This window comes from Sceloporus occidentalis, unplaced genomic scaffold (assembly GCF_023333645.1).
Source record: "Sceloporus occidentalis isolate IW3139 unplaced genomic scaffold, rSceOcc1.0.p SCAF_13, whole genome shotgun sequence".
In the NCBI taxonomy this organism is placed as follows: domain Eukaryota; kingdom Metazoa; phylum Chordata; class Lepidosauria; order Squamata; family Phrynosomatidae; genus Sceloporus; species Sceloporus occidentalis.
The window spans coordinates 17,310,289-17,325,581 of NW_028316993.1; the positions used below are offsets into that span (position 1 = coordinate 17,310,289).

The 15,293-nt window shown below is 48.0% G+C and overlaps 1 protein-coding gene and 1 long non-coding RNA gene across 4 annotated transcripts in view; one reads left to right on the forward strand and one right to left on the reverse strand.

Moving 5' to 3' along the window:
• Positions 1-6,204: 6,204 nt before the first annotated feature.
• LOC149305104 (uncharacterized) lies at positions 6,205-9,613 on the reverse strand. 3 transcript variants are annotated; one of them, XM_089479197.1, is made up of 9 exons: positions 9,542-9,613; positions 8,765-8,857; positions 8,345-8,449; positions 8,043-8,106; positions 7,818-7,951; positions 7,575-7,713; positions 7,321-7,481; positions 7,088-7,170; positions 6,205-6,983 (listed from the first exon to the last, which is right to left on the reverse strand). In XM_089479197.1, the coding sequence occupies exons 3-8, from the start codon at positions 8,422-8,424 to the stop codon at positions 7,092-7,094; spliced, it is 657 nt and encodes a 218-aa protein (XP_089335323.1). In that variant the 5' UTR covers positions 8,425-8,449; positions 8,765-8,857; positions 9,542-9,613; the 3' UTR covers positions 6,205-6,983; positions 7,088-7,091. The 3 variants fall into 3 exon arrangements, with proteins under 3 accessions (XP_089335323.1, XP_089335321.1, XP_089335322.1); XM_089479195.1 differs by lacking the exon at positions 9,542-9,613 and adding an exon at positions 8,978-9,219; XM_089479196.1 differs by lacking the exon at positions 9,542-9,613 and having other exon boundaries at positions 8,765-8,896.
• Positions 9,614-13,979: 4,366 nt separating this feature from the next.
• The window catches only part of LOC149305105 (uncharacterized), a 36,510-nt gene continuing 35,196 nt past the window's right edge, over positions 13,980-15,293 (forward strand). The window contains exon 1 of the long non-coding RNA XR_016271833.1: positions 13,980-14,868. This is a non-coding gene — a long non-coding RNA (uncharacterized LOC149305105). The remainder of the gene's footprint in view (positions 14,869-15,293) is intronic.

The window sequence follows — 15,293 nt, forward strand, 5'->3', positions numbered from 1 at the left end:
GATCATCAGGGCTCTGCCTCCGAGGAGGACCGTGCAGCCGCCCGAGGCTGGCTCGCTCGCTTGGCTGGGCTGCGCTCCCTCCCTCCCAGCCAGAGCCAGCCTCCGGAGCAGCGGCGGCAGCAGCATTAACCCGCTCCCTGCGGTGGGCGAGCCCTGGCTCTGGCACCCATTGACTGGGGGCCTCCCAGGAGACCCCAAGGAGAGCCTGCCCGGGGCTTTCCTTGGCAGGACTGGTCCAGAGCAGGTTGGCCATCCCCTGGCTTCCCCTGAGGCTGAGAGAGTGTGACCTGCCCATGGCCACCCAGTGGGCTTCATGGCCCAGCAGGGAATCCAACCCCAGAGTTGTAGGCCAGCCTTCAAACCACAAGCTGCCATGCCACACTGGCTCTCTACAGATACATACTAGTGAATCCATTGCTGAAGCATATTGACTTCTCGATTGTTGTGTGCCTCCAAGTCGCTTTGGGAGAGACAGGCCTATTGGATCCATGGCTGATTCAATATATTGGCATGGCAGATCCCATTGATGGGTGGATTCTTGGGTGCCTGCAAGTTGATCCCGACTTAAGATAGAAACCCCCAAGGCGAAGCTCTCCTGGGGTTTTCTTGGCACGATTGGTCCAGAGGAGGTTTCTCATGGGCTTCCCCTGCGGCTGAGAGGATGTGACTTGCCCAAGAGAGACCAGCATGGAAGGGGATACTCCGTGAGGACTAGCACCAGCCCCACTTACAGCAGGGTGCCCTTCGTGGGGCAAGTCAGACCTGCAGACTGAATTGCTGGGCGCTGAATGGCCAACATATTGGGAGATCCCATTGACTGATCTATTGATTGACTGATCCTTGTGTGCTTCTGACTTATGGAGACCCTAAGGTGAACCTACTGTGGGGTTTCTCTTGACAAGATTTGGTCAGAGGAGGTTGGCCATGGCCTTCCCCTGAGGCTGAGAGAGTGTGATTTGCCCAAGGCCACTCAGTGCGTTTCATGTCTGAGCTGGGAATCGAACCCTGGTCTCCAGAGCCATAGCTCACATCACTACATTACAGTGGCTCTCAGGTAAAGCTGGAGGAACATATCTATTGAATCCATCGCTGAGTCAAAATAGTGGAGATCCCACCCACTGGGTGCCCTTGGTCAAGTCACACTCTCTCAGCCTCAGAGAAAGGCCATGGCAAACCTCTTCTGAACAAATCTGGCTGAGAAAACCCCAGGATAGGCTTGCTTTAGGGTCGCCACAAGCCAGAAATGACTTGAAGCCACACAACAATGCCAACAAATGGATGCAGTGGATGGATCTCATGCAGGTGGGATGGAGCCAGCTTTGTGGCATAGTCCTTTTAGCACTGGAGACCAGGGACTGGATTCCCCACTTGGCCACGGAGGCCCACTGGGAGGCCTTAGGCCAGTCGTTCACTCACAGCCTCAGTCCCATCATCCACGGACACCTGGGATGGAAAATCTAAATCATATCCCAAGCGCTGAAGAAGAGACACAACTCACCCAGAAGGCCGCCTTGAAGCAAACTGGAGCTGTTTGGAAACGTTGCAGCCTTATTCACAGCAAAGTGGCGTGACCGGTTGGATGTCTGCCTGCCTTGCAGGAAGGCAAAGGCACCTTTGCCAGAGAAAATGGTGGCAATCTGTCCCTCCGTCTTCTTTCCTTCCAACTGGAGCAATGGGACTTTTGGAGATCCTGGAAGGAACTGTTGGGACAGGTCACAGACCCAGCCTTTCCTTGGCCTGGCGGGATCTATAAATGAAACTCCGCAACAATAAGGAATTGTTCTCGGCCGGAAATCATTGTTTAGAAAGGGACGAAGAAGGGATACCTTTTCTTGGAAACAAGGAGTGATGTCCGGCGTTTCAACCCAACCCAAATTCCCTCCTCATAGTTCCCCAATCGGAGCTGGTATTTCTCCACTCCGTAAACAAAGAAGTCAAGTTCACCAGAGAGCAAGTATTTCTTGGAAAAGGCCTTTGTTTGGACTGACGCTCCAAAAAAGGAACTTCTCCAAGCTCCCGGGGTCAGTTTTGGGCGCCTTCGCCTTGGGAAGTTTTTGTTTCATTCCCCTCAAAGACGATCCTTCCTTGATTGCATATTATTTGGCTCAATATTGCTTTAATCAGAGGAAGAGTTAGACATGAGCCTTCCTCTCTGAACTAAAATATTGGCGTCGGGGGTCTCAAATCCCTTTGCTCTTCCAGTGTGTGTCTATGTCTTCAAATTGTCTGTTGACCCCATGATTTTTTCTAGAGTTGTTCTAGGCAAGGGATCCCCAGAGATGGTTTTGCTAGTTCCTTCCTCCAAAACATAGCCTGTGTATTTGTTGGCAGTCTCCCATCCAAGTACCATCCAGGGCTGGCCCTGCTTAGTCTCCAAGATCAAACAGGAACTGGTGCTTTAGGGTATTTAGGCCCAAGGGATTTGAATAGAGCCACTTAAACCAATGGGAACTTACACGAATGTTGACTCATTCAGTTTCCATTAGTCTCATTCTAGCTGGGACTTGGAATTGGATTTAGGCCAGAATTTCAGAATTCTTTCATTTCAGTTTAGAATCCCAAAAGGTTCCCAGATGTGTGCAAACATACTGAGGCTTTGGTTTGTGTATTTTCTCTGGCCTTAAGAAACTGGATTCCATATCCTCCGACTGCCCCGATTTGGCATGGAAAGTCCCAATCGATCCTCTGTCTTCCTGCTTTTTCGGCGGTGTTTAAAATGCCCCAGCTTCTCTCTTCTCTTCTTCCTTCTTTCCCCTTTTGTCCTCAGTTAAAATCTGTTGCTGAAAACTCTGTGACCCTGTGTGTGTGTGTGTGTGTGTGTATACACACACACACACATACATATCTCCCTCACTCTCTTCCATGCCAGCATTCTCTGAAGATGCCAAAGCCACAGATGCTGGCGAAACGTCAGGAATAAACTCTTCCAGAACATGGCCACAGAGCCCAAAAACCCCACAAAAACCTATGGATGCCACCCATGAAAGCCTTCATTGGGTTCATTGGTTGTGGTTTTGCAAATAACAGGATATTCTTCCTGCTTTCCCGTTAACAGATGCTAACTATCCCATTAACGTTCCCACGGGGCCAAGGAGGAGTAATGGCCTCTGCCTTCATGGATATCCCTCTGCACCGTCTTAACTGAGAACAACGACAACAACATCGTGACGAAATGTAGGCCTCTGACTCCAACTTTGTAATTATTGTTTCTCCTGTTTGATTTTAAACACCTTTGTCTGATGAAGAACCCAGTAGAACCTCAAAAGCTTGCATCGTATATATAAATATGTCATTTTGGTTGTCATCATAAAAACTTTGTGGATTTGGGGTGTTGTTGTGCTTTGCTATACGGCCGACACGACCAGCCCTGGATGTGTTGGCTGGATGTGTGAACAATGGACCCATGACTTGTGCAAGGTCTGTGTGTGTTGCACAGGGATCAGAAGTGAATCAGAAAAGTCGTGACATCTCAGATTTGCTAAACCTAAAGTCTCGTTTCCAACAGAGGAAAGGGGATGCCCAAAGCTGGAAGCCAGATAGGATGGATTTAATAATGAGTTACAAAGAGCTGTCATGTTTCCGAGGGAAACCCTCCTTCTTCTTCATGGGCCGACGCTTTTGACAAATTCAGCCTGAAATGCGTAGGCTCCAGCCGGCCTGTGGCCTCAGGATAAGACCCTTCCTTATGATAAGATGCTCCGGTCCCAGAGAGTTTCTTATCGCCAGAGAACAGGCTGGTTGAGCCCCAACTTATCTGCTGATGAGCATCTCCAAAGTCTTTGCTCACAAAAGAATTGGCAATGCGCACCAACAACAGCCCAGCTGTTTAGAAAGAATTACTAAACTCATAATATTTGGCACAGGAGTTTCTGTTTCTACCCCCAGCTCCAGCCCCTTTTGCTATCATATATCCAACAGAGTACAATAACACCCCAAATCCACAAAACAGTGATACTGTTATGGGGCCAACCAAAATGCACAAAATATATGATAGATGCAAGCTTTCGAAGCTTGAGTGTCACAAGTGATCTGCTTTTGAATACCAATGGAAATTTGGAAAGGCGGAGGCTTGGAAATGGAGCCGGAGTGGTATAGTGGCTTGAGCGTTGGACTATATGACTCTGGAGACCAGGGTTCGAATCCCTGCTTGGCCATGGAAACCCATTGGGTGACCTTCTAAAATACATCCACTGGGTGACCAAGGGCAAGACACACTCTCTCAGCTTCAGAGGAAACCCACTCTGAATACATTTTGCCAAAAAACCCATGATAGGTTTCCTTATGAGAAACAACGCAAAGGCACACAACAACAACAACAATTCAGCCATGAAGAAACTAGATACAATCCTGAAGTGTAAAGGCATATCATTAAACACCAAAGAATCATCCATTCCATGTCGTCGTTGTTGTGTGCCTTCAAGTTGTTTCCAACTTATGGCAACCCCAGGGTCGAATGCCTCTGAATATGGATGTTACACCCAGAGTTGGGACATGTTAATTTTTTGGACCCCGGCTCCTCCAAGCAGCCTTTTTCAAGTGTCCAGTTCTCTCTTGTTCTTGTGGCCAAGACCAGCTTGTATATTCTTCCTCATTAATAACTTTTGCCATTTCAACCTCACTCTGATGTTGCCCAGCTGCACATGTCTCACTTTTTCACCTGTGAAATGTTGGCAGGTACATGAGTCTCCATGCCTAAATCCCTAAAGGCACCTGCTCCCATCTGATCTTGGAAGCTGAGCAAGGTCCAGCGTGGTTGGTACTTGGACGGGAAGCCATCAACAAATCCCAGAGGCTGGAGGGTATGGAGCAATTGTGTCAATAGCCCTGGTCAAATCAGTGTTCCAAGTGTGAACCAAGGCTTCGACAGAACCACTGGGGCTACCTACCATTAAACCCTCTAGGGCTTTCTGGAATCCTATTGGTTCCAGTAGCCTTCATGGGCAGACCATTTTAATAGGTCCTCCACCCCCGACTGGGCAAACAGTAGCCTTCAGTCCAGCCTTGACCAGGAAGCGATCCGTCCATGACAGTGGGGTGATATTAATTGCCTTGCCCACGCCTGTCCCATAGTGAAGACCATCTCGAGAGCATGACCTACACAATGTGTGGGCCCAGAGGCTAACTGGGATGGGCCCACATCTGCCATGGATACCATGAACTCCTGAGCTGCACTTGCTAGCTTTGTCAACCTGGGCTCAAGTGGGATGTTGGAGTGGCCCGGGACTAACAGCCTAGGCGACTCTAACACCAACCCTGAGGCCAGTTGTGTCAGCTCGGTTAGGGAGTCTGCTGGACAACAAGGTGGACGGTCTGCCAACAGAATCCCCAAACTATCCTTAGGTACATACACTCAAAGTGATCTGTTTTCCGGACCAGGTATCCTGGGAAAAGTAAGGGCCCGAACAGACAGGCCAAAATAAAGCTGCTTCGGGTCACTTTGGAGGTATGCTGTTTAAATGATGCTTGTGTCCTAAGAGGTCGGAAGCCACGCTAAAGCCACACTCCGGTCCTAAGGCATCTTAAGAGGCTGGAAGCTGCACTCCAGTCCTTAGGGCTGTAGTATGGCTTTAGCACAGCTTCCAGCCTCTTAGGAGACATGCATCATTTAAACAAAAAAGAAAAACAAACAGCTTCATTAATATACCATTTCAGACTGACCTAACAGTGTCTAAGTGGTTTACAACTGTAAGCTAATTGTCCACAACAATCTGGGGACTCATTTTAGCGACCGCCTCGGAAGAATTCAAGCCTGAGTTGAGCTTGAGCCCTTTTGCTGGTATTGAACTCACAACCTTATGGTTTTGAGTAAGTGGCTGCAGTACAGACATTAACCACTGTGCCACCAGAAGACCTCCAAAGTGACCTGAAGCAGTTTTATCTTGGCCTGTCTGTTTGGGTCCTAGGATTGTTTCTGTAGACCAAGGCCACTCCACCCCTCGCCCACTTCCCCTTAGCTGCCCACTGGCAGAATACCTGGCTGGGAGGGACTGTGCCCAGGTTATGACACTGTTGTCTCCCAGCCAGGTTTCTATAAAGCATCTTTCCTGCCATCCTCCCTCATCCCCCCCTCCATTGCTCCCTCTCACTGCCTTGGATGGAAAGGATGGGGGTGGGCGCACTATATTTGGGAATATTAAGTTGTTGTGTGGGAGGAAGGAATAATAATAATAATAATAATAATAATAATAATGGATTTTATTCTGTATTGCATTTTTTACCCTTGCTGTAAGCTGTGTCGATCCAATTGGAGAGGCGGGATATAAATAAAATATCATCATCATCATCATCATCATCATCATCATCATCATTGTGGGTTCCCCACTTCCTTCCCATCTGTGTCCCTCACTGCCTTGGATGGAAAGGATGGAGGTGGGGGAGATGTTTCCCATCTGTGTCCCATTCCCAGGGTGACTGAATGAGAGGCAACATGGAATACACCCCCAAGACAGCAAGGTGGGAACGTGGCTGTTTCCAATGGGATGCAGACTGCCTGCCTCCCCCCCCCCCCCGGGCTCACTTCCAGCCCCCAAGGCCACACCAGGCTCATTGGGGGGTGAAATCAGGAGGGAGGGGATGGAAGGGAGTGGGGGAAACAGCAAGCTCGGGTTAATTGGAACCGTGAGTTCCAAACCCGCAAATTTGGAGGGATGACTATATTTGGAGCAGTGTGTACTGACACCAGGAGATGGGCTTTCCTTTCCATATCCTCCCAGCCAAAATGCTGGGAAGGAGGGGGGCTTGAATATCCCTTAATTTTCAAATACGTGGGGGGGGGGGTGTCCCGGAACAGTTACTCCGCGAATTTGGAGGGACGACTGTATATCTTTGCATGTGATGCCATCTTTCTCCTCCCAGACCCAGCAGACAGTCCTTAGAGGGACGTTCAGGCGTTCTGGTGAACTTCTCCACTAGAGTTCTCTCTGGCAGTCTGGAAACCTGGATCTTCCCTTGAGATCATGGCATTCCTGGAAGCCATTGTTTGCCTGGAAAAGAAAAGAAGAAGTACTTGTTGGTTGTTTTGACTTGACCATCTTCCCTTTTGAACACTGTAATATTCCAAGTGGGCATTCTCCCCCCAAAAAATCACCTGATCAGCCACAGTATTCATCAAAAATCTCCTGCTGTAAGCCCCATCTCTTCTCCAGGATTTCAATAGCAGTAGCGGTCTCCCTGAAGAGAAAAGACAACAGTTGTCACATCACTAAGTCCTTAGCCTGACAGAAAAGCTTGTATGTTTATAATCCTATGTCTATCTTCATCAAGTAGAATGGAAACCACTGACCACTCTGTCCCCAGAAAGAAGGAAGAGACACATCTTACTTAATGGTCATGTGGCCCTCTGTCATCGTCTTGTTAGGTCTCAGGATTTGTGCCGACAGGAAATTTGAAAAAATGATATTGAATTCGGTGATCCAATTGTCTAGGCTTTCAGTTTCTTCTACGTTGGCCACGAGGAACGCAATAATTCTAATTGCCAATACCTGGGGAGAGAAAACCGCCCTGGGCTAAATCAAAGGAGAGCGAGCTCTTGATGCCCATCAGGACAAGGCCTTCTGAAAAAGAAATCTCCTTACCTTCATCTCAAGCTTTTTTGTTTCATCCACAAGAAAACCGTACGGCGGCCGACCTACGTATCGTATCAGGAGGTGTATTACATGTGTAAAGTCACACTCGGGTGACATAACCACGCACGAGAGTAATTCAAAACAAACCCTGCCAAGAGAAGAAATTCTTACTGAGCTTTCAACCCAGAAAGGGGGAACTGAGGACCCCAGGGCTGTGTGTTGAGAAGAGGAGAAGAAAAACCAAGCATCTACCCTTGTCCTGTTTGAAGAACGTGTTCAAAAAACAGGTCCAGGTGATTTTCGGCTAAACCAGATGCGATAAGCATAGCCGCTTCAGGGTGAAAACTGCGGAAGCCATTACACATGTCGTGAAATCCTGTTTTCATCTGTATGGGAAGAAGAAAAAGATTGTGGGGAGGAATTAGGTCTATGGCGCCCAGAAGATGCCATCCTGGTAGTCTTCTTCTGGTGCCTTACATGCAGTGGTGCAAATGGTGAACGCTGCCAAGTATTCAGGGTACATTCCTCTTCGTTGAGGCAGCTGTAGAAGAAGAACAGAGAGCTGACATTGCGAGTGATAGCACCAGATGTTTAATTATTTGTTGATTATCTAATGAAAGGCAAGGGCAGGAGGGAGCCCTGAGTTGGCAGGGATGGTTTCTCAACAGTCAGAGGAAAAACAAGACAAAGGGCACCTTTTGGGGGAACTCAGGGCACCCACCAGCAATAGCATCTAAAATAATGGTACTTTCAGCCCCTCCCAGTTGAGAAGCGTTTACCTTTCGCAATCAGACGAATTGTCATCAGAATCTAGGACTGTGTTTTCCATTGGACTTGGAGATGTCTCGTGATCAGCCATTGAGTCATTGTCTCCCAGTGGACGGCTGAAAAGGAGAGGCTTTGATTAATAAAAGGAGGAAGGTTACATTTCATAAACATTTCTCCACATACAGGGCTTCCTATTGAGGCTGAAGAAAGCTTGTGCTTCGCTCTCCAGAGACTAAACATGCAGCAATGGATACCAGCTTCTGGAAAAGAGATTCGACCTCAACATAAGGATGGACATTCTGACTGCAAGTGTGTTCACAATAACACATGCAGTCACACTAAGACAGACCTTTGAAAAACACTTCTAAAACTATGTTGCAAGCTTGGATGTACCGTCATCCAAGAAAACCGCCAGCTTTGATTTGAGTTACCTTTCGCAATCAGACGAATTATCCAAATTGTCATCAGAATCTAGGACTGTGTTTTCCACTGGACTAGCAGAGCCGTTGTCTCCCAGTGGAAGTCTGAAAAGGAGAGGCTTTGATTAATAAAAGGAGGAAGGTTACATTTCATAAACATTTCTACAAAGAAGGAGACTCCGCTACACTCCGAGGGAGTGTGTTCCACTGTCAAACAGCCCTTACTGTCAGGAAGTTTCTCCTAATGTTGAGGTGGAATCTCTTTTCCTGCAGTTTGCATCCATTGCTCCGGGTCCTGTTCTCTGGAGCAGCAGAAAACAAGCTTGCTCCCTCCTCAATATGACATCCCTTCAAATATTTAAACAGGGCTATCATATCACCTTTTAACCTTCTTTTCTCCAGGCTAAACATCCCCAGCTTCCTAAGTCGTTCCTCATGGAACATGGTTTTCAGACCCTTCACCATTTTAGTCGCCCTCCTTTGGACACGCTCCAGTTTCTCAATGTCCTTTCTGAATTGTGGCGCCCAGAACTGGACACAATATTCTAGGTGGGGCCTGACCAAAGCAGAATACAGTGGCACTATTACTTCTCTTGATCTAGACACTATACTTCTATTGATGCAGCCTAAAATAGCATTGGCCTTTTTAGCTGCCGGATCACACTGTTCACTCATGTTCAACTTGTGGTCTACTTGGACTCCTAGATCCCTTTCACACGTAGTTTCATTCAGCCAGGTGTCACCCATCCTATATCTGTGCATTTTATTTTTCCGCCCTAAGTGCAGTACCTTACATTTCTCTGTGTTGAATTTCATTTTGTTAGCTTTGGCCCAGCTTTCTAGTCTATTCAGGTCATTTTGAATCTTGATCCTGTCCTCTGGGGTATTAGCTATTCCCCCTAATTTGGTGTCATCTGCAAATTTGATAAGTATGCTCCCAATTCTGTCATCCAGGTCATTGATAAAGATGTTGAATAGCACTGGGCCCAGGACAGAGCCCTGTGGGACCCCACTGGTCACTTCTCTCCAGGATGAAAAGGAGCCATTGTTGAGCACCCTTTGGGTTCGGCCGGTCAACCAATTACAGATCCATTTAACAGTTCCTTTGTCTAGCCCACATTTTACAAGCTTGTTTGCAAGAATGTCATGGGAAACCTTGTCAAAGGCCATTGCCATTTGCAAGATCACAGGCAGCCCCTTGTGCCATTGCAAACTACATTTCCATTTGCAAGATCACAGGCAGCCCCTTGTGCCACTGCAAACTACATTTCCATTTGCAAGATCACAGGCAGCCCCTTGTGCCATTGCAAACTACATTTCCATTTGCAAGATCACAGGCAGCCCCTTGTGCCATTGCAAACTACATTTCCATTTGCAAGATCACAGGCAGCCCCTTGTGCCATTGCAAACTACATTTCCATTTGCAAGATCACAGGCAACCCCTTCTGCCACTGCAAACTACATTTCCATTTGCAAGATCACAGGCAGCCCCTTGTGCCATTGCAAACTACATTTCCATTTCCAAGATCACAGGCAACCCCTTCTGCCACTGCAAACTACATTTCCATTTGCAAGATCACAGGCAGCCCCTTGTGCCATTGCAAACTACATTTCCATTTCCAAGATCACAGGCAGCCCCTTGTGCCACTGCAAACTACATTTCCATTTGCAAGATCACAGGCAGCCCCTTGTGCCACTGCAAACTACATTTCCATTTGCAAGATCACAGGCAGCCCCTTGTGCCATTGCAAACTACATTTCCATTTGCAAGATCACAGGCAACCCCTTCTGCCATTGCAAACTACATTTCCATTTGCAAGATCACAGGCAACCCCTTCTGCCATTGCAAACTACATTTCCATTTGCAAGATCACAGGCAGCCCCTTGTGCCATTGCAAACTACATTTCCATTTGCAAGATCACAGGCAGCCCCTTGTGCCATTGCAAACTACATTTCCATTTGCAAGATCACAGGCAGCCCCTTGTGCCATTGCAAACTACATTTCCATTTGCAAGATCACAGGCAGCCCCTTGTGCCATTGCAAACTACATTTCCATTTGCAAGATCACAGGCAGCCCCTTGTGCCACTGCAAACTACATTTCCATTTGCAAGATCACAGGCAGCCCCTTGTGCCATTGCAAACTACATTTCCATTTGCAAGATCACAGGCAGCCCCTTGTGCCATTGCAAACTACATTTCCATTTGCAAGATCACAGGCAGCCCCTTGTGCCATTGCAAACTACATTTCCATTTGCAAGATCACAGGCAGCCCCTTGTGCCATTGCAAACTACATTTCCATTTGCAAGATCACAGGCAGCCCCTTGTGCCATTGCAAACTACATTTCCATTTGCAAGATCACAGGCAGCCCCTTCTGCCATTGCAAACTACATTTCCATTTGCAAGATCACAGGCAGCCCCTTGTGCCACTGCAAACTACATTTCCATTTGCAAGATCACAGGCAGCCCCTTGTGCCACTGCAAACTACATTTCCATTTGCAAGATCACAGGCAACCCCTTCTGCCACTGCAAACTACATTTCCATTTGCAAGATCACAGGCAGCCCCTTGTGCCACTGCAAACTACATTTCCATTTGCAAGATCACAGGCAGCCCCTTGTGCCACTGCAAACTACATTTCCATTTGCAAGATCACAGGCAACCCCTTCCGCCACTGCAAACTACATTTCCATTTGCAAGATCACAGGCAGCCCCTTGTGCCACTGCAAACTACATTTCCATTTGCAAGATCACAGGCAACCCCTTCTGCCACTGCAAACTACATTTCCATTTGCAAGATCACAGGCAGCCCCTTGTGCCACTGCAAACTACATTTCCATTTGCAAGATCACAGGCAGCCCCTTGTGCCACTGCAAACTACATAGAATCATAGAGTTGGAAGAGACCACAAGGGCCATCCAGTCCAACCCCCTGCCATGCAGGAATCCAGATCAAAGCATCCCACTCCCAAGCCTTCTTAGCAATTCCCCCTTCCTCCTTTTCCTTGCCCCCTCCAACCCCCCCAAACCCCTCATTATGACACTGATTGTAAGGCAGCTTGACAAAGGATTTGTTTGGAAAATAGGGTTGCCATTTCACGGTGGTGGGCGGGACTTTCCCGGCCCCTGGGGGGCGTGCCCGGTCCCGTCCCGCCCCCGACCCCGCCCCCGGGTGGCTGCCCGACTCTGAGCTCCCAGGGCTGCTGCCTGCCTTCTATAGAGTGCTGTGCAGTGCAGCATGTTTGGAGCAAGCAGCAGGACGACTGAAACTAGCAGGGGCGGGGTCTGCTGCTCCTTCTCTTCTTCTTGTTACTCCGTTTTTTTTCTTCTCCTCCTCTTCCCCTCCTCTTCCTCCTCTCCTTTTTCTTCCTTTCTTCCCCTCCGCATCTTCTTTTTCTCTTTCTTCCTCTCTCTAAGCCCCCCTCCTCTTTTTCCCAGGGGTCCAGGGCTTCTCAAGGCTTTGCCCCCATTAGAAAAGAAAAAAGGCTTTGGATCTGTCCCATAAATCCCTCCTAAGTTGAGACATACCTGGGAAAAAGAGGGGGCGAGGGGTTTGGGGGGGTTGGAGGGGGCAAGGAAAAGGAGGAAGGGGGAATTGCTAAGAAGGCTTGGGAGTGGGATGCTTTGATCTGGATTCCTGCATGGCAGGGGGTTGGACTGGATGGCCCTTGTGGTCTCTTCCAACTCTATGATTCTATGTAGTTTGCAGTGGCACAAGGGGCTGCCTGTGATCTTGCAAATGGAAATGTAGTTTGCAATGGCACAAGGGGCTGCCTGTGATCTTGCAAATGGAAATGTAGTTTGCAATGGCACAAGGGGCTGCCTGTGATCTTGCAAATGGAAATGTAGTTTGCAATGGCACAAGGGGCTGCCTGTGATCTTGCAAATGGAAATGTAGTTTGCAATGGCACAAGGGGCTGCCTGTGATCTTGCAAATGGAAATGTAGTTTGCAATGGCACAAGGGGCTGCCTGTGATCTTGGAAATGGAAATGTAGTTTGCAATGGCACAAGGGGCTGCCTGTGATCTTGCAAATGGAAATGTAGTTTGCAGTGGCAGAAGGGGTTGCCTGTGATCTTGGAAATGGAAATGTAGTTTGCAATGGCACAAGGGGCTGCCTGTGATCTTGCAAATGGAAATGTAGTTTGCAGTGGCAGAAGGGGTTGCCTGTGATCTTGCAAATGGAAATGTAGTTTGCAATGGCACAAGGGGCTGCCTGTGATCTTGCAAATGGAAATGTAGTTTGCAATGGCACAAGGGGCTGCCTGTGATCTTGCAAATGGAAATGTAGTTTGCAATGGCACAAGGGGCTGCCTGTGATCTTGCAAATGGAAATGTAGTTTGCAGTGGCACAAGGGGCTGCCTGTGATCTTGCAAATGGAAATGTAGTTTGCAGTGGCACAAGGGGCTGCCTGTGATCTTGCAAATGGAAATGTAGTTTGCAGTGGCACAAGGGGCTGCCTGTGATCTTGCAAATGGAAATGTAGTTTGCAATGGCACAAGGGGCTGCCTGTGATCTTGCAAATGGAAATGTAGTTTGCAATGGCACAAGGGGCTGCCTGTGATCTTGCAAATGGAAATGTAGTTTGCAGTGGCACAAGGGGCTGCCTGTGATCTTGCAAATGGAAATGTAGTTTGCAGTGGCACAAGGGGCTGCCTGTGATCTTGCAAATGGAAATGTAGTTTGCAGTGGCACAAGGGGCTGCCTGTGATCTTGCAAATGGAAATGTAGTTTGCAATGGCACAAGGGGCTGCCTGTGATCTTGCAAATGGAAATGTAGTTTGCAATGGCACAAGGGGCTGCCTGTGATCTTGCAAATGGAAATGTAGTTTGCAATGGCACAAGGGGCTGCCTGTGATCTTGCAAATGGAAATGTAGTTTGCAATGGCACAAGGGGCTGCCTGTGATCTTGCAAATGGAAATGTAGTTTGCAGTGGCACAAGGGGCTGCCTGTGATCTTGCAAGTGGAAATGTAGTTTGCAATGGCAGAAGGGGTTGCCTGTGATCTTGGAAATGGAAATGTAGTTTGCAATGGCACAAGGGGCTGCCTGTGATCTTGCAAATGGAAATGTAGTTTGCAATGGCACAAGGGGCTGCCTGTGATCTTGCAAATGGAAATGTAGTTTGCAATGGCACAAGGGGCTGCCTGTGATCTTGCAAATGGAAATGTAGTTTGCAATGGCACAAGGGGCTGCCTGTGATCTTGCAAATGGAAATGTAGTTTGCAATGGCACAAGGGGCTGCCTGTGATCTTGCAAATGGAAATGTAGTTTGCAATGGCAGAAGGGGTTGCCTGTGATCTTGCAAATGGAAATGTAGTTTGCAATGGCACAAGGGGCTGCCTGTGATCTTGCAAATGCTATGCCTGCTTGGGAGTGGGAAATGTAGAATTGGGCGGTGGGGGGTGTTTGGCCAGAAAGAGAAGTACATTTCAGCCTTCTGTCTAGGAATAATGCCAAAATGTCCTCCATTTTGAGCATGCCTAAGAAACATGCATTTATATTAACATTTTAAAAAAATTATCAATTTTTTCATGTGTCCTCCATTTTTTATAAAAAACGTGTCCTACATTTGAAAATGTGGCCCTACATTTGTCCTACATTTGTCCCGGTTTGGAGGTCCTGCCTTATGGCAACCCTACCAGAAGCCCCAGTCAGCTAGGCCAACAGTAAGGAATTCTGGGAGCTGAAGTCCAAAACATCTGGAGGGCCAAAGTTTGGGAACCACTGGTCTAGAATGTGTGTGTGTGTCCACACATGCGCGCACCTTCCAATGTGTATGTGCCTGAATTATAGCAAGCAGTTGATCTCCAAACTGGGCTGGAGATTCTCATACAGCCATTTCCTCTAACCTGGCTTCCCAGAACTGGAGAATTTGCCTCCTACCTGGAGGTGACCCATGAAACTTGGAGACCCGGGAGGCTCTGGGACCTGGCCCTGAGAGCTGATACAACCCTAACACACACACACACACAGTTCCTGATACCTTTGTTGGGTCCCTTCTTCTGCAGGTGGATCCCATTCTCCTCGCAGGTGCTCAGGCGTCGGAGGACGTCGGCCAAGGCAGCCTTTAAGACCTGGATCTCATCCTCTTGCAACTGCAGGTGCTGCTCCAGGTAGGAGATCCGATCGTCTACCTCCATCCCACTGATGCCTGATAAGTTGTCATCTGGGGAACAGGGATTGAAAGTGGAGAGAGTAAGCAAGAAGAAGGCGAGGAAATGAGCCATGGACTGTGATAAGAGCCATCCTGACCACAAGGTCTTCAGGTCAGGACTATACCAGGTCCTAAGATTTCAAACTCAAAGCTTGAGACCCATCCCCACCAAATGTCCAAATTTGCCAAGGACTGACTCACTGCCTTCCCACTTTTCAGCTGCTTTTAAAATGTCCTGGTTTCTTGCTCCTCCTCCCACTTTTCTCCTTTGTCTTCAGTTTGCTCCAAATGCCACAAACTGGGTTCAAAGTGCAAAAGTAGTTGGCATTCATTCATTCCTTCATTCATTCATTCAGCAGAGGATTAATTAATTCCATTAATTCA

Bases quoted from the DNA above. Each gene is read 5' to 3' on its own strand.
- LOC149305104 (XM_089479197.1), bottom strand. From the start codon at position 8,424: ATGGCTGATCACGAGACATCTCCAAGTCCAATGGAAAACACAGTCCTA. The intron at 8,107-8,344 runs GTAAACGCTTCT...CTTCTTCTACAG, and splicing joins AATTCGTCTGATTGCGAAAG to CTGCCTCAACGAAGAGGAAT. The intron at 7,482-7,574 runs GTAAGGAGATTT...TTCTCTCCCCAG, and splicing joins CAAAAAAGCTTGAGATGAAG to GTATTGGCAATTAGAATTAT.